At 42.9% G+C, this 26,879-nt stretch overlaps 1 protein-coding gene across 7 annotated transcripts; it reads right to left on the bottom strand.

Moving 5' to 3' along the window:
• Positions 1-12,649: 12,649 nt before the first annotated feature.
• nrf1 (nuclear respiratory factor 1) lies at positions 12,650-25,176 on the bottom strand. 7 transcript variants are annotated; one of them, XM_053650730.1, is made up of 12 exons: positions 25,038-25,175; positions 23,598-24,196; positions 22,215-22,455; positions 21,595-21,709; positions 21,380-21,506; positions 21,150-21,293; positions 19,909-20,067; positions 19,489-19,695; positions 18,979-19,080; positions 18,706-18,863; positions 17,803-17,927; positions 12,650-13,371 (listed from the first exon to the last, which is right to left on the bottom strand). In XM_053650730.1, exons 3-12 carry the CDS (start codon positions 22,426-22,428, stop codon positions 13,211-13,213), a joined length of 1,512 nt encoding a protein of 503 aa, XP_053506705.1. In that variant the 5' UTR covers positions 22,429-22,455; positions 23,598-24,196; positions 25,038-25,175; the 3' UTR covers positions 12,650-13,210. The 7 variants fall into 7 exon arrangements, with proteins under 7 accessions (XP_053506705.1, XP_053506708.1, XP_053506710.1 ...); XM_053650733.1 differs by having other exon boundaries at positions 23,598-23,687; XM_053650735.1 differs by lacking the exon at positions 23,598-24,196 and having other exon boundaries at positions 22,215-22,451; positions 25,038-25,176.
• Positions 25,177-26,879: the final 1,703 nt, after the last annotated feature.

Here is a 26,879-nt window from a genome sequence, read left to right as displayed (position 1 = left end):
AAATCCATTACCAAAGGTGAAGACCCTGACAGTATGCTTCTGACCAGCTTGAATGGACCTCAAGACCAAGTCCACGTTCTACAATAAAAATGTTGTGTTTTTTTTTGTTTTTTTTAAAAAAAATCACATTTATTTTCCTCTCTGCCTTCACATTTTTATCCAATGAATTTATATCAGTCATCAATGGATCCAGAATAAAAGAATAAATATTTTACTGTTCAGTTCACTACCTGCAGTTTCAGCAGAATATATATATATATATATATATATATATATATATATATATATATATATATATATATATATAATTCTATAATATAATATATAAATCTTTTCATTTTCAGCTTTCTGACAAAAGAAATAGAATAAAAACCCAAAATAAGTTATTGAACTTTAGAGAAATAAAAATAGCTCACGGTTCTTTCTTATCCATGAAATGATAATTAAAAAAAAAAAGAAAGAAAGAAATTTGCTGCAGAATGAATAGTTCTGACTGTGCCAGTTTGCTAAAAGAAATCCACACCACAGTAGCTGACACTGCTAATACCAATAAGCCATCTGGTGATTTAAATCGGCTGTTACGCACCGGCCAGTGTTTACATCCATATTAATAATTCTTTTCACAGTAATTCTGCTTCAGATTGGTTAGGTCTAGCCCGAATAAGTAAAACACAAGACTGATGGATGATACAACAGAATTTTTAAATAAAAGATATTTATAACTGCTTTTAGTAGAAATATGTGTATGGGCATGCATCCTTAATTGTGTATTGTTACAGCCCTTTTTGTTCATGTGTAGAAGCAAAGTCAACGTCGGGAGGGTCATAATATAAACCAAAGACACCAGACACCAGATTAGTCGTTTGGGTGCAAACATATTGAAAGATGGTATTGAAAGGAGCTTGCTGCAGGAGAATAAGCAGCAGGGTGAGTAACGCTCAACGTCTGAACATTTTACATTAATGTCTATATGCCAAGGGAAAATGAAAGAAAAAGACAATTCTCTCCTCTCTAAACAAAAAGAGGGATAAAAAGGCTGGAGTCGTCCGTCCCCCCTTCTTAAAAAAAAAGCACTCACCCCTGCAGTCACCTGGCAGCTCCAATAGACACGATTATGTATGTAAAAATGTGCATGTCTGATATCAGAGGAGGTACGTACAAAGAAGCTGATGTGAAATCATTGACATATTTACACATGTGCAATATACACAATCATTCAGTTTATACTCCATTCCAAAAGCTAGCCTAACGGTGGATTAAACAAAGTTCAGTAGCTGGAATATTGTGTATAAGTAACAAAAGGGAGAGAAGCTAGTGTTATGTTGTATTATCCAAAGTTTAAAGGATGTCATAAGTCTGAAATCTAGCACTAGGACTTTCAGCAGGACTGACATGCTGGGCTCGAAGCACGGCCTCCGCTAACACCAACAGTCTCCCTTTTATACTCTTCTAAGCACTGACGTCACTCGGGCCAATCCCCATGCTGGATCAGGTTCTCTCCTGGGAAATCCTAAATGCGTAGAGACAGAAAGAGAGACAGAGAGAAACGTGCATGCGCACACTCACACACACACATACAGAGAGAAAAAGCCAAAAATATGCTTAGGGAGATTATTATATATCATTAACATGCAACATTTTACAAATCCAAGTACGGTCGATAACAATTTCATCACTGTCAGCAAGGTTTAGCAAAAAAAAAAAAAAAAAAAAAGGGGGGGGGTCATGCACCAGCTTAGGATGTTCACTGACTCATATCTGCTCTGATGAGAGCATCCTCAATCACTAGCTTCTCTGCAGCTCCACCTTTTAGACTGATTGTTCTGTAAAGAGGCTTGTTTAGCTGACATTACCATTATATACTTCTTTTTTATTTGAGTGTGTGTGGAGGGCGGGGGATTGGAGAGGGGAAGGGTATCCCCTCCCATTTTCAGCTTAATTTGGTCTTGGCCAGTTCCCACCTGCCAGCCAGGTATCCTCAATCATGCGACGTGCTCTCCACCCTCTTCAACATGCACAAGATCACAGATGCCCACAACTGGCTAGTATCAAACCAGCTTTCTTGTATGCAGGAACTGCTTCTCATTCTGATTTGAACATGGGCTGAGAACCGTATAACACGATTTACACATAATCACGGGCCATATAACATTTATTTAAGTCCTCCTTCATTGTTAGCAGCATCAGATTCAGGTGATCTAAACTGTAACGATGTGTAATAATCAGATAAAAGAGACTGTAGACTGGAGAGATGTTTGAAACATATTGAGAAATTCACTCTACACTGAGTGAGGCTTGTATGAAGCAGCTGGTTTTTCTGTATGATGAGGGCTAAAACTATATGTGGGTCATTGCTAATGTAGGTGAAAGAAGGATCTGCAGATTAAAGTCGGTAAATCTGATTTTGCCCAAATCCAAGCTATACGCTTGTCACGTGATTTGCACTGTTATAACCGTTCACTTTTTTTTTTAAATGCATTCGCACATTTTAACTATGCAAACACAGAATATTCTTAAAGTCAAATTCGAACGAAATCCAGTTTTAGAGTGCTACACTGTACATTTGCTGTTTTGCACATGATAGAATAAACAGTAGTGAAAGATAAATGATTATCTATCTTTAAATGAATTATTATTCATCTGTAAACGTATCTTTACCAGTTCTATCAAGTAACATGAGATTTTTGGTTTGTTCATAGCATTTTGCTTGCTAGTTGCATTTGTACAAGCATTTTGTTCTCTTTATGCAAAATTCAAGCTCTGGCAGGTAAAAATGTTTACGTAAAAAGAAAGGTTATGGCAGATGCCACTTGAAACTTCATCTGCTATAATTGGTTTGTGGGAAATCTCTGTTGATGTGGCCTTCTCCAAATGGGCTGCAGAGCTCAAATTACTCCCCTCCCCCAACCCCATCCAGCCCCACCATTTCTGACTGTAGAGATCCGTGTATAAGAGTGTGAGAAAGAGCAAGATGTAAGCAATGCTGATATAGTGAAAGCGATAGATCTAAACAACGCATGAAAAACATTTCATGAACAAAGAAATCGAAAGGTTTCTTGTTTGTGATTTCCAATGATAATGCGTTGCCTGTCCTGTAATAATCAAGTAATCATTAAGAGACTGAGATTAGTGGCCACCTGTTTCACATACCGCCTACAGCATAGACGGGATCAAGCACATTTCCTTGTGAGAGCATTTTCTAATGCGACGCACGAGTTCCTGAAAATTCTCAAGGAGTTTAAAACCAATTTTATAATGAGAAAATTCCACCATTAAAGAAAGCACCGTGTTATTATGAGCCACAGATTCCGTTCAGATTTTCACGTCTGTAATCTATCATTTTTTTGTAAATACTTGTGAGAGCAGTAAATACAGCATTAAACAGTATTTATCTTAATATATTGTATATAAATATAGAGAGCGAGCAAACGAATAAAGATCCTTCATATACAGTCAAGAGTTCCTATTAAATCAATCCTTTGAAAAACAGCATTGCGTGGAATTTCTTAAATAAGCACACAGATATGCATCTGTCTTCTTTTATCATAAAAAAATAGTCATAGTGGACTGTACAGGTTCATTATGTAAATGAAAATGATGAACCGGATCGTTTTTCATTAGCCGTTTAGCATGCCTTGCAATAGTTGTACTGTTCGTCTTCAGACTTTACTGTTGGCTTTCCAAAGAAACATTTCTAATGATCTGCAGTGTTGTAATTGTTGCTGTTAGGATTGATCTTGTTTCTATCATATTTTATACAAATGCCTGTCCCTCTGAACGTGGAGGTTATTATGGGATTTAATGAGCTACTGATAAAGCATTCATAAATCCGTGAATGTTCAGGCCTTAAGCTCGAAACTTGAAGACGGCCTAAGTACGTGAGATTATTGGGGTAAAAGCAGGCACAGAAGGATTAGAGTGTATCACTGCTGTGTGCTGCTAGGGAGGGCTATCTCTTGTGATAAGGAATATGAAGACTATACATGGCCTTGGGTATTTTGGAAGGGTTTTGCAGAAGGGAGGTATTTTTTTTTAAGCAGAACTGAAAAGGTGGTGACTTCAGACTGAAATCTTGGCTGTATGCATTGGAACTTTAATAAACCCATCTACATTTCTTAGGTTTTTGTGCATGTCATTTCTGAAGGTTTATGGGAAAGCCTCAGGAGTTAGTCTCGATCTTTCAGTCAAGGCTGAAGACCTATTTGTTCAGACAGGATTTTTGTTAATAAGCTTTTATCTTGGGTAACGCCGCAGATCTTGCGGGTTCATTGGCGTAGGGAGTTTTGGTAAACTATGATGTTTGGATGCTGTCTCCCCCACCATTGTCACTCAGGTTTGTTAAGGGTTAAGTGGCTGGCCTCCCATCAGCGCAAACAACAGTAAACAATACTATCTCTTCCTGCCTAGATCATATCTGGAGTTGTTTCAGTTCATCGAGAGGAGTAGAGCTCAAGCCTGTGAAGACTGTCTGTGTGTGCTCTGAATGAATGGTGATGCAGCCCTTGGAAGAGATGTCCTTGCGCATGCAGTTTGTGCATTGTGTGGTCATAGATCCTCTCTGAATGAGTCCAGGTGCAGCATGTTTGAGTTTGTCTTCATGAGTATGTGCAGTTTGCGTGCTCAGTCACGTCCTGGGATGTCATTTAGTGAACGAAAAGCAGCTGAAAGCAGCTGTTTTGCCAACAATTAAAAGTGAAAGTAAACTTGCACAAAAACTGTGGGAGATATGGTGCCTTCTCTGTGAGGTCCATCAGCAGAGTGTCGGAACAGAGAGAGAGAGCTGTGAGCCTTCTCTTCGGCGTGACGTTCAGTCTGAGTGAGGCATGGTAATCAGCCTGAGAGAGCGAGACAATATTTTTTACGTCCTTTTGAATGTTTTACCTGTGTAACGTAACAAAAGGGACAAATCTGCAGACAAATCCATTAATAAAAAATAGAAAGAATCACAGAAATCTGACTGCCTCGAAGAGGCCATCCAGCAAAAGTCAGTGAGCAGACAAGAAAGCAAAAGTAAAGCAGCCACAAGGCCAAGGGTAACACTGAAGGAGATTGGGAGATCCATCGCTGAGACGGGAGAAGCTGTTCAAAGGACAACCATAGCTAGGACACTCCAAAAAGCTGGGCTTTATCGAGAGCGATGAGAAGAAAGACATTATTGGGAAGAAAAAAAAAAGCCATATGAAATCCCATTTGAGAGAGTCTTAGGTTCTCTGGTCTGCAAGAATCCCGAAACTGCTGATTACCCTGAGAACACCACCCCTACAGAGAAGAACGCTGGTGGCAGAAGCATCATGCTGTAAGGATGCGTTTCATCAGCAGGGACAGGGAAACTGGTAAGGGAATTAGGGCAAGACGCCGGATAATCTGGCATCTCCATGAATATCTTACAGACAAATGTTTGCAATAACACTCTCTATCCAGACAAGTCCTATGCTCTCAGTACCTAATCTTGTAAACTTGCAGGGATACACTGTTGGTTCATTTTTAATGCCTGTTACTGTACATCCCTTTAATATTCATATTGATGGTGAATGTACATCAGTGTTCACATTTTAAAACAGAACAATAATACTATTCTGAAAGACATGGCTTTTTAAAATATTTTTCAGCAGAGTGTCCAGATATGTAGTCTCAAGTTTTCCGTCCTGACCCTGGGTTTCCACAAACGTTCCTGAGAGACAATGTCAAGATGTTTTGGTGGAAAAGACATGAAACTGGTGTGGTAAGTCCTGTCAGTTTAATGACTGATCCTGGTTCAGTGTGTACAAGACTGTCCACTGTTCAGACATTCAGTCTCAGATTTTCCACAAGAGAATCTTGACATTCAGATTCAGGTTCTGCACAAGTATGTCTGAATATTCAGTATTCAGAATCGTCTCCAGTTTCCACACGCGTGTCCTGACATTCAGTCTCAGGTTTCCACACAGCCCTGGCCTGACATTCTATCTTAAGATTTCCACAAGGCCTTTTTTGATGGTCCGTTTTCCACAGCATGACCTTGCATCTTTGGTTTTGCTTTCATTTTTTGCCAGTGCTGATGCCAATCTGACTTAGGTTGTCTCAGGTCTTATGTGGCATATACCGTATTTCTAATCTATCATGTAGAATGTTTATTAAAATTCATTGGCCAGTAAGGAGCTTGGATTCCTTGATTTCACAGCAGAAATCAGAAATTAGTGGAATGTCCAAGACAGTTGATATTCCGTTTATAACAAATGGTACAGCACTGTCCTGTAAGATGTTTAAATTCAGTTAGAAGAAGTTTGATCATAGTGATGCAGGGATTTTGCTCAATGGTTCAATAAATACATGAATGTTTGCATTGCAGTCTCTGTGTCTTCTCATGGATAAATGCCCCTTTGAAGTGTTTATGAGGTTGCACAGCTTACGTCACTATGCTCGTCCTGTTGCAATTTTAATTGACACAACAGCCTTTTCCACTGTGAGCCCTCCTGGGCTTAAATTCCCTTGTGAACAGTGCAAGCCCAAGAGAAAACTGAATGCATGCACTACCACTAGGTGTCACTCTCTCTTTTACTGGTTCAATTGGTGTTTCTAATTCTAATCCAGATTTTAAGCATTTTTTTTTTTGGATTAAATGCATTACCACATGTTTTGTCATTAAATGTAAGATATAGTCTTATTGGTAATGTATATTCAGAATCAAAGCACACTTTAATAGCTGTACCAAATGAACACGTCCACCTGAAACACCAATGTGTTTCCAATGTGTTTTAGGAAGCATGACAGAATCATTAACTCAGAATCATACATAGGATCACGGTAAAGTGATTCCGACAGGCGTGTACTGTAAACCTTACCATAACGTCCAGTGTATGTCCGGAAACACCGCAAACCAAGGTACGTGTTTAGCTCGTGCTCTTTTCTCTTTATAACCTCATGTTTCTCTGTGTCTTTGCGAAGTCTTGTTCATGTTTATGTGCATCTCTGAGCTCACATTTCACAGTTCCGTAGATTTGTATTTATAGTTTAACTTCCTGTTTTTGACCCTGGTTTGCCCAAAATAAATACATTGATAATGTGCACTTGCATTCTGTTGCTTCTTCACACACTTTACAAAAGACTTTGTCCAAAAAGATTCCTGGCTTCGCTGAGGTTGTGGACCCTCTGCCTCCTGGCTTTGCCAGCGTTGGTTCCTCCCTGCCTCCTGGCTTGGCTCACGTCAACTACACTCTGTACGGCCTTCTGGGATTAGTCATGTTGTTGTCTCTCCTCCTCCTGACTTCAATGCCACTGCCAAGGAGGTCATCACTCCACTTTTTCCTGACTCAGCTGAGGAAGATGGCTCCATGTAGGGCCTGATAAGCAGCTTCATCACTGGTTGCATAAATGTGTAGATTAGCACTGTCCTGTTTCACATATTTTAAACATATCTTGCACCGAATGATCTTTTTTCTGTTTCCTTATGCGATTGACTAACAGTAACAAAGAGCAAGTGGTGACACTCAGAGGAGTGGTGAGGATTAAGTGCAGAAAGTATAATCCACAATACAACTTGCATCAACAACAGGCATGTCCGGGTCGGACACATAAAAGCTCAGTTAAACACGATCCAAAGAGAAGACTCTGCCTCGAAGGCATTGTTCATGGTGGATGTGGCAGAACGTCCCCTGATGGGTGGCTCCCAAAGCTGAACCACCCTTGTGACGGGGTCTGTCTCTGGGTCAGGGAGCTTCCTTGTGGAATTTGCTGAATAGAGACACTCCTAGAATGTCTTTGGCAGGAACCCAGGACTTTTCTTTTGAGCCATAGCACCTACAGTGCACCAGGAAAAGCATGGTGTTACACTGCAGCTTGGAGTGAAGAATCTGTCTCATGCTCCCTTGACTTCCAAAGGTGGCAGTGTTTCAGCTCCAGTTACCTGGTGAAACAAATGGTTTTAACAGAGATATATGAAATGTAGGTGCAATTCTGTATGTGGGTGGTAGTTTTAAACTGTACTTAATTGACTTGTTTAATCATTTTAAATGTAGCGCTTTTATCCAAAGCGCTTTACACTGGTTCTCATTCACCCATTCACACTCACACACCAACGGTAGCAGAGCTGCCATGCAAGGCGCTAACTTGCCATCGGGAGCAACTTGGGGTTCAGTGTCTCGCCCAAGGACACTTCGGTAAGTGGAGTCATGCGGGCCAGGAATCGAAACTCCGACCCTACGATTAGTGGACAACCTGCTCTACCACCTGAGCCACAGTGAGGGAAATAGGGGTTGCTAATAGCTGAGCACACAGTGAAATGGAGTGATCTCATGGTCGAGGCGTTCAGTTTGGCCATTGCACTGGGGTGATAACCCGAGGACAGACTGACGTTAATGTTGAGACGTAAACATTCTCTGTCTCCCAGATTCGGTGATGTCAATCACTCTCTGCCTCCATGTTGGCTCCTCTCTGCCTCCTGGCTTTACCCACATCGACTACTTTCTGTCGTCTGGCCTTGACCATATCTTCTCCTCTCTGGATCAGACTTGTTTGTGAAAGGCCGCAATTGCAGCTCTGTCCATTTACTGTCCATCCAGGACTGATGGAACCTGTGTGGCTGACCTGCCAAAGAGGTGGGCCCACCTTAATTTAGAGGATCTCCATCCTAATTGTTTCTTTTTGTCTCTAGACTCAGAACATTGTATTCTCCTGTGTAGATCCTCTTCGGCCACAGGCCCAAAGACTGACCCCCACACACATGGTAAACCCCTTAGGGTTGCCTTACGTGCCTTTGTAAGTTTTGAACTGGGCTAAACACAACTGCCAAAATATCACATTGGCAATGAGTCACCCAGCATCCTGGCCCAAGTGCCCTACCATCAAGAGCGAGATTTCAACACGCATTTCAAAACATCAGCCTCATAGCTGAGGGGTCCACTGCTGTGGAGTGGAGGCACTGCCTTAATGTGAGCAACACAACTGTTAGCGTACATCCCACGTGTGTGCTGACCTCCAAAATCTTTGTGAGAATGGAATCCAAGTTTAGCCATTACTGGTGGCATTTTATACTGGGTCATCATGTGACTTAGTGTCAAAGGTTCTTGGCATGTGTGTGCATGTGCAATGAGTATTTTGAGATACTGGTTTTTGATTTCCATGAGCTGTAAGCCGTAATCATCAAGATTAACCACTGCCCCTATAGGTTACTGTGTAATGAATTATAGCCAAGGTAAGTTATTTGATGTATTATACACTCACCGGTCACTTTAATAGGAACACCTGTACACACGCTCATCTATGCAGTTATTTAATCAACCGATCATGTGGAAGCAGCACAATGCATATTTTTCATGATTTTTCATACAGATACAGGTCAAGAGTTTCAGTTAATGTTCACATCAAACATTAGGATGAGGAAACAGTGTGATCTCTGTAACTGTAACCGTGCGCATGGTTGTCGTTATCAAGATGCACTGGTGCGAGTATTTCAGAAACCGCTGATCTCCTGGGATTTTCACGCACAACAGTCTGTAGAGTTTACACAGAACGGTACGATAAACAAAACAGCATCCTGTGAGCGGAGGGTCTGCAGGCTGGAACGATCAGACTGATCACTCTTCACAACCGCGATGAGCAGAAATGCATCTCCTCAGCATGCACAAATCATTGACCCCTGTGGTGGATGAGCTTCCACAGCGGAAGACCACATCAGGTCAGCAGTTTCTGAAATAGTCAAACTGGTGCCAACATCCAAGGAACGGAGATCAGACTTTTTCTTCATTCTGATGTTTGATGTGAACATTACCCGAAGCTCCTGAGCTGTATCTGTATTACATGTTTGGCTGATTAGATAACTGCATAAATAAGCACTCGCACTAGCTGAGAATCTACTCTGTGGTGAATTCTTCAGTGCGAAGAAACAAATGTCATGCACGGTACAGTAAAAAAAAAAACAAGTTCAAATGCTGCTCAGTGACGCAGCTGCCCTCAGAATAAAACGATGCAAAGGAGTTTGCATTTATTGTAATATTTATATTTATTTATAAATATATTTTACAAATAAATGTATTTGGTTAGTATTAAGTAACTAATATCTCATGAAAATGAAGGTGGCCCATAATATAACTTATTCACGGCCTGCTTGTCTAAGAACTGAAACAGTATGTCTTGTATGAGGACTAGGAGTATGCGGTGTGTGTTAGGAAATGATCAGTGTTAATTAAAGCTGTTCCCCTGAGATCTATGCAGTTACATACAGTGGTGCTTGAAAGTTAGTGAACCCTTTAGAATTTTCTATATTTCTGCATAAATGTGACCTAAAACATCAACCGATTTTCACACAAGTCCTAAAAGTAGATAAAGAGAACCCTATTAAACAAATGAGACAAAAATATTATACTTTCATTTATTTATTAAAGAAAATGATCCAATATTACATATCTGTGAGTGGTAAAAGTATGTGCACCTCTGTTTTCAGTATGTGGTGTGACCCCCTTGTGCAGTAATAACTGCAGATAAACGTTTGGGGTAAGTGTTGATCCGTCCTGCACATCGGCTCGGAGGAGTTTTATCCCGTTCCTCCGTACAGAACAGCTTCAACTCTGGGATGTTGGTGGGTTTCCTCACATGAACTGCTTGCTTCAGGTACTTCCACAACATTTCTATTGGATTAAGGTCAGGACTTTGACTCGGCCGTTCCGAAACATTAACTTTATTCTTCTTTAAGCGCTCTTTGGTAGAACGACTCGTGTGTTTAGGATCGTTGTCTTGCTGCATGACCCACTTTCTCTTCAGATTCAGTTCATGGACAGATGTCCTGATATTTTCATTTAGAATTCGCCGGTATAATTCACAATTCATTGTTCCATCAATGATGGCGAGTCGTCCTGGGCCAGATGCAGCAAAACAGGACCAAACCCTGACACTACCACCACCATGTTTCACAGAGGGAATAAGGTTCTTATGCTGGAATGCAGTGTTTTCCTTTCTCCAAACATAACACAAGTTCTACTTTGGTGTAATTCATTCACAAAACATTTTCCCATTAGCCTTCTGGCTCGTCCATGTGATCTTTAGCAAACTGCAGATGGGCAGCAATGTTCTTTTTGGAGAGCAGTGGCTTTCTCCTTGTAACCCTGCCTTGCACACCGTTGTTGTTCAGTGTTCTCCTGATGGTGGACTCATGAACATTAACATTATCCTCAACAAAGTGAGAGAGGCCTTTAGATGTTTAGAAGTTATCTTGGGTTCCTTCCTGACCTCATGGTCTATTGCACATCTCTCTCTTGGAGTGATCTTTGTTGGTCTCCACTCCTGGGGAGGGGAACAATGGTCTTGAATTCCCTCCATTTCTACACAATCTGTCTGACTGTGGATTGGTGGAGTCCAAACTCTTTACAAATGGTTTTGTAAACTTTTCCAGCCTGATGAGCTTCAACAACTCTTTTTCTGAGGTCCTCAGAAATCTCCTTTGTTCTAACAAACATGTGATAAAGATTCAGATTAATGAACTAAGCTGATATGTTGAAGGGAAACTAGGACAGCTGTTTTTAATAATAATAATAATAATAATAAGCATGAGTGCGTTTATGCATTTACACAATACGTGTGCCGAGCTAGGGCCAGGTTGCTCTTAAAGACGGAACTGTCTTTTATGTCACAACAACAAAAGAGACTCAAGGCCTAGGATTTCAGATGGAACGTGACCAGAGCAAGGCAAGAACCTCAGAACGTATCTGAAGACTCACCAACAAAGCTATAGACGCCACGCCACGAGAATGCTGGCGTGCACTCTACCAGCATAAACATATTTTTACAACTGATCACAAATCACTATATAATCTTTGGTTAAGTAACACTGAAGAGAAAATAAAATGATTTTTGACACTGATCTGCTGCAATTACATGTTTCATTTACACGATCTACTGCAGTTAATAATCAGGATACAGAGCGGGACTTTATTTGGATATACTGCAGTGTTAGGCCTCTATGCATGCTATCCTCTTCTCCTCCAAAAGAGCAGAATGACTGTAAAATCAGGAACTCTCCAATGGATCACGGTTTATAAAGCAACTAATTTGCTCCCTCAGATCAACTGTGGACATAACGCGAAGGTTATATGGTTAACAGGTGTGTTGGGAATGTTAGAGATGCCCTCACTGCAGGAAAAACTATGCAATAAAATGAAATCAATTTTAAAGATACAGCCAGTGATTCATTTAGCGTGTACATCCATGCATTAAGTGAAAAATACACATGGGTGCATGACAGCCATACACACGACATTGATCCATAACAGGAGTCATAGAATAATCTTCATCTTTATGCACAATAAAACACAACTGTGGAGTTATTTCTGGCATGGAAGAGTCATGAAAGTGGACTTGGGGAAAATGTTATTTAAATGAGCAAATAAGCATTATGTAGTTGTGGAGGAACACTGTTACATGATTTAGATTTACAGGATGAAAAGATGAGAAAATGCGTGAGAGTACACCTACATATACTCCGAATCACACTGAGCATTGATAAACGCTTTTAAAAACAGACTGCTGAGTACTGGGGTCAGCGGGAGTTTTTACGTTAGTTTAACATTAAACGTGTCCGTTTAACGCCAGTGAAAAGGCATTTCAGTGACCTTCCACTTGTAACATAATACTCAAACTCCACGGTAACAGATATTCGGTGCAACAAGAATACCTCAATAAATTCAGAGAGACATATTTGTATTCTGTAGATTCACTCGTGACATGCAAAAAAACAAAACTTAAAATAAAAAAAAAAAACAACAACAAAAAAATACCCCACACTTAAAGTACATGTTTTTTTCTGCTGGCCTACATCAGATCTATCACAATGCAAGCAAACTAGCACAATTTATGACTTTTAGGACAACAGAAGTGTAAATAAAATGGCACAGACACATTGTTCGGAAATCAACGTGCGGATAAAATAAATTCGGCTATTAAAACAGATGGAAAAAAAAGGATTCTTTTGGCTAGGACAAATGTAGAAGAATGGTATTCAGGGGCTGCTGCTGCTGCCACACTGACGTTGGTCCATTTATTTATTTGGTCTATTTATATCCTATGACTAGAAACACAAAGCACAACAACAACAACAACAAAAAAAAAAGCAAACATTATTTGAAACACAATGATTACACTACTAAAAAACAAGCATGAATCCTGGAACATTTTAATTCCCTGTTAAAAATATCCATTCATGGAAGGGCACAGGTTTTTTTTATCCAACATACTGGCAGGAGAGTCATTGTTCTAAGGTTACAACCTCCACAGCCTGCCCGTCCAGTGTTACGGTGTTGTCGATGCGCGTGGCGATCGGAGCCATGGCGACTTGCACAGGCCGATTTCCCTGGGCCAAACTGGTAACTACAGTCTGATACATACTCACAGGAATCTGGACTAAACCTTAGGAAGGAAGCAGAGGGAAAGAACACGTTAAAAAAATACGTGTGATGATTGAATAGCACTTCTGATAACGTTCCTGATTTCAGGTTTACAGAGCTCTGACCCTCGGTGCCGTGATGTGCCTGTGCTCGGTTTGTGTGCCGCGTGTGCATTATGAGTTCAGGTAAACAGTTTCTCTTTAAGATGCTCGCTACAGGGTGAGCTGCTGCTCCACACAGCCGATGGAGACCACATGCGGGCACAGGGCAGCATGACACAGGCGACTAACTCCCAGGGATATACCAACTTGGTACGAGAGGTTCGGTTCAGTTCAGAGGGGTGGGGGTGGGGATACTGAGGGGGTGGGCTTAGGCACAAATCAGGTAATGGATATATATAATACATAAGCATTTAAAAATACCATTAAGAACGTCATAAAAAGTGTCTGAAAGAGAGAATTTGCCCGGCATTGGTCCCAGGAGCACACTGTCCGCCTCCAGACAGTGAGGAGGATGTAGACGTAGGACCGGGGGGTGGAGCCCAAAGAGTTTTAGAAGTGTACGGTGTTGTTGACTGTTGTGCGTGTCAAGTTTCATATAAAGCGTTAAAAGCCACTTTCAAAACAACAAGCTGTTTGAAAGCACTGCAAGAATCTCCTTCCTGAGAGCATCTCGCAAAAATTTTATTTCAGCGAGTCGAGTCTACACTTGGCACTGGGTCATGTGGTCAGATGAGACCAGAAATCAAACTTTTTGGTCATTCGGCATCTTCAGCAACAGAAAAGCAACGGTGGGTCTGGGGCTCTTGTAATTGATGACTGACGGCATCATGAATTATGTAAAGTACCATAACCTGGCTGCCTCTACCAGGAGGTTCATCAGCTTTGGAGACGGAGAGCCTGGCAGTGTGCATGTGAACTCCCTGAGACACTCGCCTGTCTGCGCGGTCTGCTCACCCATCACAACACACAGAAACCTCACTCATATAAAGTCAACCTTCAGCAAAAAGTCTCGTCAGGCCCCGTGTCCTTTCCCTGTCAGTGACCGGGCTTTCTCCACATCGCTGTAGATCTCCGTCGCTCTTTCAACAGTCAGGGTAATCTTTGCTGTGGAGAAGCACGTTTAACGTTTCCCCCCCCACAGCACGTCCGCAACTGCAGTCTTCTACCAGAGAGACCGAAATCTTCCACAGATCATCTTTAACAATAGCTCCATATAGCGAGGCTATTTAAACTACATTTTAACGCGAACACTGTAGATGAAACCCCGAGTGTGAACTTTACAGGCATTATTAATAAACCACTACTGAATGATCAGCTCACACCAGGACGGACTTTTTGTTGTTGTTTTCGGTTGAAATATTTTGACTCGCCTTTTTAATTTGTATTTGATGATTTAAACACAGCATTTAGACGTTTACTTTGAAATAATATGCTTGGTTCTATCGTGTTAAACGCGTTTGTTTTTTTTCTTAAACGGTTATATCATAGTGGAGAGAACCTAAGTGAGGCACAGGTTCAGCAGTCAGACAAACGGCCTTCAGTTAGCCAGTCATCTGAGAACGTTAGAGAGAAGGCAGACTGGGTATGTGTGCTGTGCGACTAAGTGGTCATGTTGCACTTCGGTTTGGGAGTCAGCGCAGTAAAGAGGGGGAGAGAGAGAGAGAGAGAGAGAGAGAGAGAGAGAGAGAGAGAGAGAGAGAGAGAGAACTGATGCAATAGAGAGAGAGAGAGAGAGAGAGAGAGAGAGAGAGAGAGAGAGAGAGAGAGAGAGAGAGCAGTGGGCAGGGCTACTCTGCTGCACTGCAGGGACAAACAATAGGGCAATTTAGTCATCCGCAGCCAACAGCCAGTTCTTCTAGCGCGGTTTCTCTACTTCTGCCCCTCTTTACACACACACACACACACAACGTTTCCTTTCTCTCCCCTGCTGTGTGCGGTGTACATTACAAAATGACGTTTCATAAATATTAGCGGCTTCAATAATATACACAACCTAGGACCTCCCTTGTTTTTAAAGTCACTGTGACCACGTTCTTGGCTCTTAAGGATTAGTAAAGCACGTTCCTTCAGTAATCGAGACACATTAAAGTGTACCAATAATGGTATGTATGTGGTTTTATATATATATATATATATATATATATATATATATATATATATAAAATGTATGAAGAGCTGTCAGAGAAGGGGACCCTGTTTCTACATCACTTCATCCAAACAGCAGTCAAATCAGGAGTGGTCGACTCAGCTGGACTGATTTTTCTTAATTACACCGTGTGTGATTGTAGTGGTTTATGTGAAGCATCATCATGGGGTTGAGTACCGCCATAACCCCCCCCTCTAAATCATCGACTGTTGAGGACGGCTAAGTGGTGGAGAGAAAGGCGCTAAGTAAAGCAAATCAGTCGCAGCCACCTCAGAGAGGCCACTTCAACGCTGGTCTGTTTTTTATTGATTAAATAAATAAACTGCTTATGAAGTGTCTGCTGTCGACTGAGGGGAGGGGGAGGGGGGGGGGTCGTCGCTCGGTTACAAAACAGTTCATGAGAACAGAGCTAATTTGTGTGCTATGTATGCATGCAGTGACGTTGTATAAATAAGTGATGTACGATGTGGAAAAACTTGCCATGTCATCTTGCACCTCCTGTGCAAAGTCTTTCCGCTAAAAAGATTTTGCGCAGCCAGTCCACCAATCTGCAGATTTTTGGACAGCGTGAGGAAGCCGGTAACCCCAGAGGGAAACCACATGAACGCGGGGAAAGCAGATGAAACTCAGCACATAGAATGACTACGCACAAAACAGAAAAACGAAAGGAAAAAAAAGACCAGACTCTTAGGAAATAATCAGAGCCAGTTCAATGGAGGCAGCCTGAAATTTGGGGGGGGGGGGGACGCTTCACACACCGCGCACTATATTTCCTGAAATTAATAAATAAATAAATTATTTAAAACCACAGAGGTGTGAAGGCCAGAGTTGTCGTCTTCTTCCCTCAAACATAGCCGCATAACATATCAGTCTAACTTCCCCCCAGTTCCTTCCGAGGTTTCGTCCGCATGCTGTGTAAGAGGAGTAAGGGCTTCCTGATTATATCTATTGTAAGAACTGCTCCTGTATATTAAGCACACACAAACACAGACTCTTTTTTTTTAAACATGTCTCCCTGAGGTGCCGTGTGAAAGACCCGAAGATCTGAACGGTTCACGTGCGGTTTAACGTTAAAAAGAAACATCTTAAATATCTTTGCGCGAGTACGCGTTAGATTCCTGTCGCTGCCTTGGGCGAGCTAGCCGACAGCTGGCCTTGTGATTAGCCTATGCACTTATAATGGAGAGGATCAAAGCCCTTTAAGAGGGCTCCATAGGGACTGGCCTGTGGTTACAATGGATTGGGGGGGTCCACTAAGACACCAGCAGGACTGCTACTACTAATGGTGACCGGGCAAAATAGTGTGAGATGCTCTTCACTGATACTGCAGCTTAAAAATACAAACATTGTCATCAACAAATGTTTCATAAACGGTGTAATTTAAAAAAAAACATTATATATATATATATATATATATATATATATATATATATATATATATATATATATATATATGTTTATTTATACACACACACACACACACACAGAGTAAGAGCATAATACACATACATAGACGCTTAGTCATTGCTGCAATCATGGATTAATTAGAATTGTGAAGGATAGAGTGGGTGACATGGATCTTACATGCACATGCATGCGCGCGCGCGCACACACACACACACACACACACACACCATCTGTTCCATAAACACCCAAAGGATTATTATAGACCAGCTTGCTCGGTCTGCAGATCTCTCTCTCTCTCTCTCTCATCTCCTGTGTCACCTTATAATATGTACTCTACCGACATAATCACTGAGCTTAATAATGAGCAGGCCTAGGGGTCAGGGTATACAGGCCTATATACAGTTATATCAACTTATTACATTATAATATCTGTACTTGGACTACGGTGTTAGCGTCGGCGTCTCGTGCTCTTGCACAAAAGGGCAGAAATAGACGAAACGGGCCGATACCATCAGCGACGTTATGCTAACGCTTACTGCTTCAGGAGACAAACTAGCACAGGGTTGAGACTTCACTGACCACAGAGGGAACAGATGATCATAATAAACTGATTACTACATAAATAAATGACAATAAATCGATTATAAAAGGGAAATAATCCGCACACCCGTATGCAAAACTGTTTCTCCTCACGCGACAGACGGAGTGAACGTGTGGGGCCTATTTTACGAAGCGGGAAGCAAACAGATTTATCTGTAAATCATTTGCAGGAGCATTTCAGCATGAAAAATCAGGTAATAAACTTTATAAAGATTAAGATGCTGAGGCTTACGTTGGAAGTGCAAAAAAGTGATGCGTCTCTGTGTGTGTGTGTGTGTGTGTGTGTGTGTGTTTATACCATTGGCATCTTGCACTCCAGTGAGAGCTCCGACCGCAGCTGCCGTCTCTCCTGCTAACACAATCTGTCCACCTCCTTGAAGAGTAGCCTCTGCTAGCGTTGCCACAGCGTGGGCCGCTGCCTCACTAGAACACACACGGTCATGTGTTAAGGAGACTTTTATTCCACTTCGGGTTATCTCCCGTGAGCAATTACTCTTTCAACTATCTTAATTTGAAAATGATTCGTACAAAAACCAATGGTTCTTCCTAACGAGCTTGGACAGAACTGAGGTTTGTGCCATGATATATACGAGGTTTGTTCTATGATATTAGTCGCTGTGTGAACCGATAACGAGTAAAATCATCATGAGGCCAGGGTTCTGACACACATTCTAGCACATACTGCCCCCTGGTGGAAAATCCACCCACTTAAAAGCTCCAATTCCACCAAAATTGGGCCTCGTTTATTCAAGCTGGTTTACAAATGGATTTATTCCGAGTTGTGACACAAGAATCGTGGCATTCGTGAAAATCCGGTCGTTTTGGATAAAAAACTAAATCATATAACGTGCACCTGGGTACTGCACGTTTAATACACAGACGACACCGAAGCACCCAAGCTCCTTTTAATGCCGTACCGCACTTTAGAGCCAGGACTAACCGAATCGACGGGAAGATGCTGTGTGTGTTCACAGGGACAGAATGTTCCATCAGCGCTCCTGCTCTCTGCTTTGCTTGCCTGAGATAAACAAGATGTAAATGGGCTCAGGTGAGCTGTTGGAACAAGTCCCTAAGGGACAGGACGTACACCTGAGGAGGAGACCTGGCTAGGGACTGAATCTGCTTCGAATGCTACACACAAACTCCCTGCCTCATCTCGTCAGTTTCCCTTACTCATTCGTTCCCTCTTTCCCCTGCGCACCTGTTGAGCGCCATGGTAACGGTCGCTCCTGGCTGCATATCTTGGGAGGCGGCGACAGCGGCCTCCGCTAAAGACGCTACCGCCTGTGTAGCCTCGGATGCTTGCGTGGTCTGAATGGTCATCTCACCTCCCTGCAACGTTGCCCAGTTCTGCTCGACCTGAAAGAATGCCGGAAAAAGCGAAAGACAGAAGAACGTGAATATCGTATTGGAGGATTACGTCATTACGTAGAAACACAGCTGAGTCACAATGCACTTGTTCACTTGGTCTTACCTCCCCGTCGGTCACTGTAGAATAGTTGACCTGGGCGACAGTAACAGTGCCTGGCAAATCGGATGCATCAGTAAGTGTGGCTACAGTCGCCCCAGTGCCCACCTGTCAGGTCAGTCACACGCCCGTTATTCAACATTTACTATTACGTCCAATATTCACTTATTACCGACTACGTGAGACCCCCAGACTAACTCAAGGTGACGCTATTCCACACAGATAGTTTTATACATGTGTATATATATAGTGCACTAAAAAAAGCAGAGACGGTGCTTCAACCCTATTGTTTTTCACATGATCTTTCTCTTCCTGCTTGTCTTCATTAGGATTTTTAGGGGGCCCCAAACACCAGTTTTTTTTCCCTTCTGCTCTTCCTCCTCGTTTGTTAAAACGAGTCACGCACACCAAACCCGTGCATGGTACAGACATGAAACCAAAGCTAAGTGAAAACGTTCACTGTGGATGCGACTACACTGCACAGCCTGGGGGGCGATCTGAAAACAGAGCGCTCACCTGTATGAGCGAGACAGTTCCGTCGGGGTTAGTGATTGTCTGAACGACTGTTTGTGAAGGCACCAGGTGTGCGATGCTGTGTGCTGCGGCTGCAGCAACCTGCTGAGGCGTGACCTGCTGGTCTTCAAATGCATAGAGTAGGTCCTCTCTCCCGTGCTGCTTGTAGCAGTTCTTAACGATCGTCCTCAGGGCCTGCGTCCATGACACCTGTCGCCAACAGCAAACAAACCCTCGTGAATGCAGACACTACAGCGCTTGCCTCAAGAACAGTAGCCTCAGGTGCCTCAATAATAATAATAATAATAATAATAATAATAATAATCCCTAATTCCTTACTAAAGGATCTTTAACTGGGAAACTCGCAATCTCTCAATTAAAACATCAAGCACATATCGTGGACAGTAATTTCTACGACCGTACCCGCTGTTTCTGGTCCTCGGTACGCACGTCACTTCGCACGTTGGCCCAGGGAATGTCCTCAGGCCACCAAATGGGCTTGCAGCTCTCCTTCCCCCAGCCAGGTTTCCCCCGGCCTGTAGAATATTTCAGCATCTCAGGAATGAAAGCTCGGAGTTGAGCCTGAGGACGGGTATGAAAAAAAGACGTACAGGTTGAGAATAATGATGACAAGAAATAAAACACATTTCACGTTGTGGAAATGGTGAGGTTAGATGATTGGGGGTTTTAATATCGAGCGACTGCAACGGGCCCTAAAGTCACGCTTGATCTGAAGCTGTACAGATGGGCCTAATTAAATAAATGACCTGAACACTCCACTCAGCTGCTTCCTTCATCCTACCGCTCCTAATCCACCTGGGAGTCAATCAGGAGCCTCGGAGCTTTCCTCGACCGACTGCATAATTACATACACACACATGCACAGATCCGAGCTCTTACATGCCGATTCCTGCAAAGGCCTGCCTCTCGAATCTACAATCCCCCCAGAAGGCGTGCCTGTGCTCTGGGGGCTGTGTTTACACTGCAGTTAAAATGGACACACAGTCTTTCACTTCATACCGCACACAGTTTTCATCACAACACAGCCCACAGCAAAACATATCCGCTCTGCCTCGACTTACTCCGATGTCAGCCAGGACGGAAGCTCAAGTGAATTCTGTACTAAACATGTTCTGCTAAATGATATCAGCAAACAGATTAGAGGACCGGGAGTACCCGTTGTTAGACGGACAATTCTGTGAATATACACGGTCGTATATTTCGTCATGTTGTTTAGACGTTTTTTCCGCTCTGTAACCCGGTCGGTTTGTAGCCTTTACGATCCTGAAGCTCGCAGCCAGAAAAGTGTTCACAGGTTTTGAGATGCTCTGAGAGCATGTGGGGTTGAGACAGAAAAATAAATCCATTTTCTTATTTTACGTTAGTGTATAACTCTGCCTCGTTTAAATATTGTGCTCGAAATTAAAAAATGTTTAAAAATCATGTGGTAGTGTCAGTGCAGTGGTGTAAATACACTCGAGTTGGTGTGAGGTATCCGGTCTGTTTTGAAAACATACATTTAAGCTTTCGGAAAACTAGAAGGGGCGTGCATTTACAACCTGAGCCGTGCTGTGCAAACTGAAACAAGAAAGGTGTGTGGGGGACTGGGAGAAACGAACGCCTGGCCTGCAGTGCCCTCTGCTGGTGTGAGCCCGTCCACCCACCTGCGTCATTTTATCCACAGACACCGGGATGCCGTCGATGGTGAGTGGAGGCAGCTCAGAGCTCAGGTCTCCACCTCCGGGCGGTGCGTGTTCAGCTAGGGCGTTCTCCAGATCCTCCAGGATCATACTTTTATACTTTCTGACCTGACAGAGGGCAGAAGAAACCACACCATTTGAAACGAAAGCTAAAAGGCATTAAAGACACAAGAATGCAGAGACGGGACACTTACCACGTTCTCGAGTGGAGCGGCACCAAACACCTTAAACACGGCGTTAGGCTTGGACGGAGAAATACAAAGGACGATGGCCTGCTGACCGACGCGCGTCGTGTATTCATCCAGTGTTGCCCGCAACTTCCTAGAGATAAGATAATCTCTTTAAGATTCTCTGTTTGTTGGTGTTTAAGGGATCAGTCCCGCAGAATGGATCAATGCTGTACTCTCACCTGAGCAGGCGAGTCTGCTGTCTTTTGCGTATCGATGGGTTTGACTCAAAGATGTGTGGCCTTTTGCGTTTTTTCCCTGTTGCCACAGCGGCGGCGGCGGCCATGCCGACCGGACCTGAAGGTTTGATATTAAAACAGTTTATCAACAGCACACTTTAACTCCTTTATCAACACACACTGGCTGGCTTTGCTCCCACAGACAGCTCTCTGATCTTCATGTTGGTTTATCCTTTTTTTTTTTTTTTTTAAACAAAAAAATGCAGTCTTCGCTGTGTGAAAGCCAGGGCTCGAACCGAGAGTAAGACACTCAGAGCTATTATTTCTTTAATAAATCAATTTTTGATCACTTGAAAAATAGAAGGGTTCAAACAAAAGGGGCCCGGTTGTAAGTTGTTTAACGCGTCCAGACGTAAATATCAGCCTTGGTACGGATTCTCAGTCTCTGGGACTGAACTGGAGGGATGAAACACCTCCTTCCAAAATATACTGCCTCAATCAGGATGGTACTAAGTACGTCCTCATTTCAAATGATACGACATCCTCTTCTCTCACTAACACTGGACCGAAGTTTAAAAAATGACCATTTTACTGATTTATTTTCCCTTGGGAGTGTGCTGTACCTGCAGCTGCCAAATGTGCTGTGACCTCATCTGTTCCTGCTGAGTTCAGGATGTCCGAGTCGTCATACATGTCGTCGTCAGGGGAGGAAGGCGAGTCCTCGTCGGCGCTGAGCATGCTGTGCTCGGTGTAGGTAGACACATGGACCTGTTGAGAAACAGCGTGGGCCTCGATGGTAGTCATGTGCTCCGTCTGATGCACTGTGTGGTCGTCCATCACTTCATATGGCTTTCCTTAATCTAACTAACACACACACACACACACACACACACACACACACAGCACAACTGAAATAGCTTTAAGGAATTATTGAAAGACAGAAACTTTCCAATTATTACCCTTGAAAGCTAAAATACGTGACGGACACTGCGTTACGTACCTCTAGCTCTTCCATTACCTCCCACATATTATGGCGTGCATTCCAAGACTGTACTTAAACATTTACCGACACGGTGCATTATGACCACCTGATTCGTTCTCACAGGCTCGTATTAGACATGAGTTTAGCTCAACATGCAAATCTGTAAGGTGTGAATAACTGCGGAGACTCGGGTGCGGTTTATGTCGTCCTCCGGTGTTGGTGCAAGACTTAAAACCAATTCATTACACAATCCCTCGCACTTATTCCAGAAGACGTGTTCGAGTAAATTATACGGGCAACCAAAACATCAGCAGAAACCCAAGAAAGCCTGGTCCAGGAGAACCCTCGATCCTGCACACGCTTCATCCCACTTCATCTAGCGGCGTGGTAATGAACAGCCCTTCCCGAGTCGGCGTGAGTGTGGTACAGCAGGCTAAACGCTAAAACACGCAGGACCACGCACATTTTCACTTCTGAGCAAATCTTGACAGAGATGACCGAGGACTATCTTCTTTTCGTTTTAATGCTAGGATATTTATGAACGTCCGGTTTCACGACAGGTTTCTATCAGCTCCTGCGGAAAAGCCTGACGTCCTCTCCCTAGAACTTTACACTGTAAATGCAGATCTTACTCGACCACACTGGGTTTACACGATCCACAGTGAATGACGGAGTAAATCGGAAAACAGTTAGTTCTGGGGAAATAAATAAATAAATAAATAAAGCTCTGCAGGAATTAGATCAGAAATGAATACACAAGGCGTCGCAAAAGGCTCAACGTCTTCTGAAAAATGTTTCATATTACATTCGATATTTTCAGAGAAACGCCTTTGACAAAAGAAGAACGTATTGAAATCGCCCTCGCGGCCGGAACAAACCGGGAGCCGAAACTCGGGAGTGTGTGTGTGTCTGTGTGTTTACAAAGCAATCTGGGACACAATGTTTTTCACGATTATACCATATTTAAGTATGCAAAATTATTTCATATTTTCATACAAACAAACAAACAAACAAAAAACCCCACCCTGAATGTCAACAATCTGTGTGAACATCAAACCCCAAACTGTCCGCACTTCATACAGGACAAGGTTCATAATACTGCCTCGTTTTAATTCTGTAAAATAACACAATAGTGCAGCAAAACATTACAATGACAATAATTTAGCATGAATTTATCTTCAGTAAACAGTACAGATGGGGAACAGCCTGGATTTTACACCCCTCACTCTCACACACACACACACACACACACACACACACACACAGACACAGGGGCAGTTTTGCATAGTCAATCCAGTGACTGGTGTGTGTTGGGAAGGTGGGAGAACAGCGGAGAACTCGGAGGACGACATGCCAAGCTCCACATGGACAGAGCCGCTGGAGCTGTGAGGAGCATCACGACCATCGAACACACATCTCGCAGCTGACGGTGCGAGCGACCCTGACATCTACAGGATGATTTACACATCATCACATTCATCATTTCAAACTAAACATCTTCAGAAAAAGAAAGAAAGCCTTCTTCTGATTGTTAAAACTGTTCCTCCAGACACTCCTTTACATTCCCTCAGGAATCCAAGCTCTCCTCCTCCATCACTGACATCCATCACTCATATCAGCCTTCTGAAATATGAAAACAATGGCCATGTTATGGGGAGTGAACTTCCTACACAATACAGCCATTAATAACGCCGTGGCTCTCGCCTGTCACAGCTGAAACGACTGGGATAACTCCCTCACACGCCTTCATGACCTGGACATGAACCTGATCTCCATCAGGAATTCAAACACAGCCACCAGGTCTCCTGCAAACTCACTAGCTCGGGCTAGTCCACACGGAACAACCCCGCGGGCTTTCCTAAACACGCTCTTCACCACCGAAACCACTCAACCCCACTGCACCGCTCCCCTCCGGACCCGTTTTCACCAGAACCAGCGAGAACACACATCAGAACCGCGCACAGAGATCGAACTGACCCAGCTTCGTTAGCCTTTAGCTTGGCTGCTAGCATGCTAGCTAGCTGGAGAAGCTGCACACGTCGTGTATTACACTATACATTCCGAGTTAATCCTCTGAAACCGGACAAGTATTTAGTAAAATATATCTCTAAAGTCCCGAGTGTGTGAGTGTGTGTGTGTAAAAGCCGTGTAGTATCCCTCAACAGGACGGGTATGTACAGCAGACCGCTCCTGCTAGCGTTATCCGTTTCAAACGCGCCATCACAGGAGTTTAATCCCAGGCCGAGGCCTACAAACTCTACACTGGGTTTTATTTCTGCTCTATTGCCGCTGAAACGCGTGCTAATCCGTGCAGGAGAAGAAAAGCCCGACAAATCCGTCATGCTGGCTTCAGCACGGCGCTAACGCAGCCTGCGCCTCTGTGAGAGGAGTGTGTGCTGCCGGGTGTGTTGGTGCGGCTGCGCCGGGGCTGAAATAGCTGGAGATTGCGCGGTAGGGTACTAACCTCAGAGCGGCTGCGCTACTCCGGGCCTGCGCGGTACAGCGGAGCTCTGACTGTGACCTGCAATGGCGGACAAAGAACAGAGGACGCACGCGCACACGAACGCGCGCGCTCACTCACACTCTCACACACACACACACACACACACTCAGTTTGAACTAGAGGAGCAGTATGGAAGAAATCCCGCCCACTCCTAATTCTGTACACTCTATACTCTTATTAATGATAGCTAGTGTTTATGGAGCCATGTTCTTCTGCTGCCGGGGTTTTCAGGGATGTGGACGTGTGCAAGAGCAGACACAGTGTTCTTAGAACAAAGTGTATTTGCTGACTGTTGCACAGCCCTGTACAATGTACTACACACTCAGATACATAAACCAAACTAAATCCAGCTTTACAGGAGAAGCAGAGTAGTACACACACACACACACACACACACACACACACACACACACACACAGGGTTTCTGGGGCCCCTGGATAATTTGTACTCCGGGCCCCATGCCCCCACCCCTCAAGTATCTTTCCTTATTGCCTCTGTTAAAAACAATCCTCATGAATAAGCTTAACAATTATTGCATATTCAATAAGAGACTATAAAGAACTAAATTTGAACAGTTTATTAAATTAACTGAAATGCTGCATTTATATATATATATATATATATATATATATATATATATATATATGAGTTACTTGTATGTAGTTATAAATGCATAATATTATATTCATATTGTATTTAATAATTGTTTGTAAAATCCTTGATGTTTTTAAGTGGTTGAATTTATTTGTGTGTGTGTGTGTGTGAGAGAGAGAATTTTTTTTTGTCATTAAATATACTGTAAATATATTTACTTGTTATTTTGTTGTATTTAAAAGTGTGTTGTTAATAAATGTTCGTGTTGTAGTGTATTTTTTAATGTTTAATTAAAGCCCTTAATCTTATTAAATGGTTGAATTTGTGTTTCTCTGCTAAAATGAAGTACATTTATCAGTCTCTGGGCCACATCTGGCCCGGGGACCAAGCCGATTCTCGGCCAGATCTGTCTTACAGTGTCTGGGCCAGACCCGGGCCACGTAAAACAATATAAGTCACTTTATAGTGTCTGGGCCAGATGTGGGCCGGAGGAAATCGTATGTGTTGGTTTTCAGTGCGTGGGCCAGTTTTGGGTCGGGGATCCAGGCGTATACTGGGCCAGAACGAAACAAGTATGCGGCCCACAAGTGGACCAGACAAATTTTGCTATCTGGGATCAGTCTCTCCTATATTTTATAATTGACAAATATGATATATTAAAAAATCTTTTTAAGAGCCATATTGCATTAGACATAACGGTTTATTTATATTATGTAATCTTCAGATCTTTAGATTGTAATCTGTGTAAAGAGCTTCAATCTGACAGAGCCAGAGTAATGTTTGCCAAGAAGAATGGGCAAAACTCAGTATCAGGATGTACAAAACCCATAACCTGGATTTGAAATGGAATGACTCCACATGCCGAAGTGTCCTTGGGCAAGACACTGAACCCCAAGTTGCTCCCGATGGCAAGTTAGCGCCTTGCATGGCAGCTCTGCTACCGTTGGTGTGTGAATGGGTGAATGAGACGCAGTGTAAAGTGCTTTGGATAAAAAGAGCTATATAAGTGCACCATTTTTCACCTGTCTGAAAACCTCATCTGGTCCCTCAACACCAGCTCCATAACCAAGAAGGCCCAGCAGCATCTCTACTTTCTGCGAAGGCTGAAGAAAGCCCATCTCCCACCTCCCATCCTCACCACATTCTCCAGAGGAACTACTGAGAGCATCCTGAGCAGCTGCATCACTGCCTGGTTCAGAAATTGCACCT

Source organism: Ictalurus furcatus, chromosome 19 (genome assembly GCF_023375685.1).
Source record: "Ictalurus furcatus strain D&B chromosome 19, Billie_1.0, whole genome shotgun sequence".
NCBI lineage: Eukaryota > Metazoa > Chordata > Actinopteri > Siluriformes > Ictaluridae > Ictalurus > Ictalurus furcatus.
This window is presented reverse-complemented; position numbering and strand designations above follow the sequence as displayed.